Raw genomic sequence first — 2023 nt, forward strand, 5'->3', positions numbered from 1 at the left:
AAAAAAAAAAAAAAAAAAAAAAAAAAAAAAAAAAAAAAAAAAAAAAAAAAGGAAAGGAAAGAAAGAAAGAAATAGTAAATAGGCAAGTGGAATTTAACGTATACTCTATTGTTGCTGACCTTCACCTCTCTTGAAACTGCGCCTGCGAATGAGTGGATATTGAGGCGCCAAATCTTGCAGGGCTTGACCTTCATAGGGCCGCCAAAATCTTGTGCCTACGCCTAGATAATTTTGTAAAGTATTGAAAACCAGCAGTGTTAAAAGCCTGGTATGATTATACCTTGTAGATTTTATTACTTTATTGCCACATCCTTCCCGGTCCTCAGAGTTCGCGAAAAGAGTATAACCTCTAACATAAGTAGCCCTTCCCAAAAATTCGTTTCTCGTTCTGTAACTTCTTTTCTTATTACCCAGTTCAAAGTCTGGCGGTTTTCTAGTATGGTTGTGCTGAATCGTGTGCACATGCTCTTTCCATATGTGTTATGCTTATCCTCGTTGATTCTGAAGGCCTTAATCATAATGGGGTGCACATCTCAGTCAGCAATATCTGTCGCAATGTACTTTGTGAAGGTAACTCGCTTGAGCAGTTCTACAAAATCTACAATCCCAAGTAGAAGGCAGGCAAATTATACAGCCACGTCTGTCCTGGGCATAGGGGAATTAGAGACATATACAAAGCACTTATCAGACGCTGATAGCTCAGCAACCAAATTCGTCGGGATTGTAGTGGATGTTGCGAGTAACAGAAGTGCAGTAAAAGCACGAAATACCAAAACTATAGGGGCTGTGGAGCGATTTACGGGTTTCTTGGGGTACATGCATCCGGAAGGGGGAGTGAATTTTAGGGTGACTAAAGTAGGGGGAGATAATGTCATAAACAAAATTGAAGCACCTCTTACTGAGATGCATTTGATTGGAATACTGAGCTACTGTTGTGGAAGCTCGAACCTCACGTTCTCAAACCTTACTGACTGTGTTCCGCCGAGCTTCTCTTTCACGTTCAACTTTGAAGATGTTTTTAGGGTACAGCAAGGGGCTTCTAATGTATTAACTCCTCAAGCGGTACATGATACGATTGGATATTATAGGAACTGCACACAATGGGCTATTTTTGCTTATCTAACAGCGTCCTGTTCAATTGGGCTCATAATCCTGATCAGTTTTACAGCTGTCTGTTCTCGGTTTGGAAGTGTAATTACGAGTCTGTTCGCCCTGGTGAGGGGAACCATCCCTTTATTATGCTTTTGCTGAAACTAGTAGACAGCAGCATTTTCTAGTTTCGGAGCATCTCTTACCGTTCTTTTCGCGAGCAAAGCCCTCGCTAGCAGCTTGAACTCTGTGTCAACAACAATTGGCGTTGAGATAACCCTTGGACGGCGAGCTATGATTATATCGTGCATTGGAACAGCGTTGGTCATTATAGCAGCTCTGATGTTGCTTGCGCATACATGCTACGGACCTGCTAAACCGAGGATAAAAACTGAACAGAGGGTCTAAAATAGCTAGGGCAGTACTATAGAATCCCTGAGCTCTCCTAGTCTTTACCTCATATACTGGGTACATACTGCATAGTATACTACCGAGTTGAAGAAACCAGTACTGGCATATTCTTAGAGACACTGATAAAGGAGACAGGTCTTGGGGCTGGTGGGATGGGGAGACTATTCAAAGGGTCAAGCAATATAGTTCTTATGGTTAGGGATTTTCGTTTAGCCCTCGATACTGGCTCAAGGTAATTTGGACAAGAAAAATTATATCTAGTCGAAGCTCATCATCCTGTATTGAAAAATATCTTGTTTTCAACTGTGGACCTATCACTGGTGGTAATATAAACGATTCTTCAAGATATTTTGCTATGTCTATCATCATGGCATGCCAGAAGTAAATTGAAGATTCTGTTACCTTTAGTACAGATTCCAGGTGCCGATGAATGTTGAACAATGTTCTTCTAGTTAATGAACGGGAATTTTGCTTGTCGCATTTAGGGCCTATATGACGCTCGAATAAAGGCTTTCTGATTAAA

General features: G+C 41.1%; 2 protein-coding genes across 2 annotated transcripts in view; one reads left to right on the forward strand and one right to left on the reverse strand.

Moving 5' to 3' along the window:
• Positions 1-688: 688 nt before the first annotated feature.
• On the forward strand, positions 689-1662 carry BDV37DRAFT_267385 (uncharacterized protein). Its single transcript, XM_032084023.1, has 2 exons — positions 689-1557; positions 1615-1662. Exon 1 carries the CDS (start codon positions 817-819, stop codon positions 1249-1251), a length of 435 nt encoding a protein of 144 aa, XP_031934101.1. The 5' UTR covers positions 689-816; the 3' UTR covers positions 1252-1557; positions 1615-1662.
• Positions 1611-2023, reverse strand: part of BDV37DRAFT_277381 (thiamine diphosphate-binding protein) — a gene marked incomplete at both ends in the record, with an annotated part of 2642 nt that continues 2229 nt past the window's right edge. Inside the window, one exon of the mRNA XM_032085756.1 lies at positions 1611-1661. Coding sequence (XP_031934102.1) covers positions 1611-1661 — 51 coding nt within the window. The remainder of the gene's footprint in view (positions 1662-2023) is intronic.

The sequence above is a fragment of the Aspergillus pseudonomiae genome (assembly GCF_009193645.1).
Source record: "Aspergillus pseudonomiae strain CBS 119388 unplaced genomic scaffold BDV37scaffold_263, whole genome shotgun sequence".
In the NCBI taxonomy this organism is placed as follows: Eukaryota; Fungi; Ascomycota; class Eurotiomycetes; order Eurotiales; family Aspergillaceae; genus Aspergillus; species Aspergillus pseudonomiae.

Excerpts from the sequence above, each read along its gene's own strand:
- BDV37DRAFT_267385 (XM_032084023.1), top strand. The coding sequence starts at position 817 with ATGCATCCGGAAGGGGGAGTGAATTTTAGGGTGACTAAAGTAGGGGGA.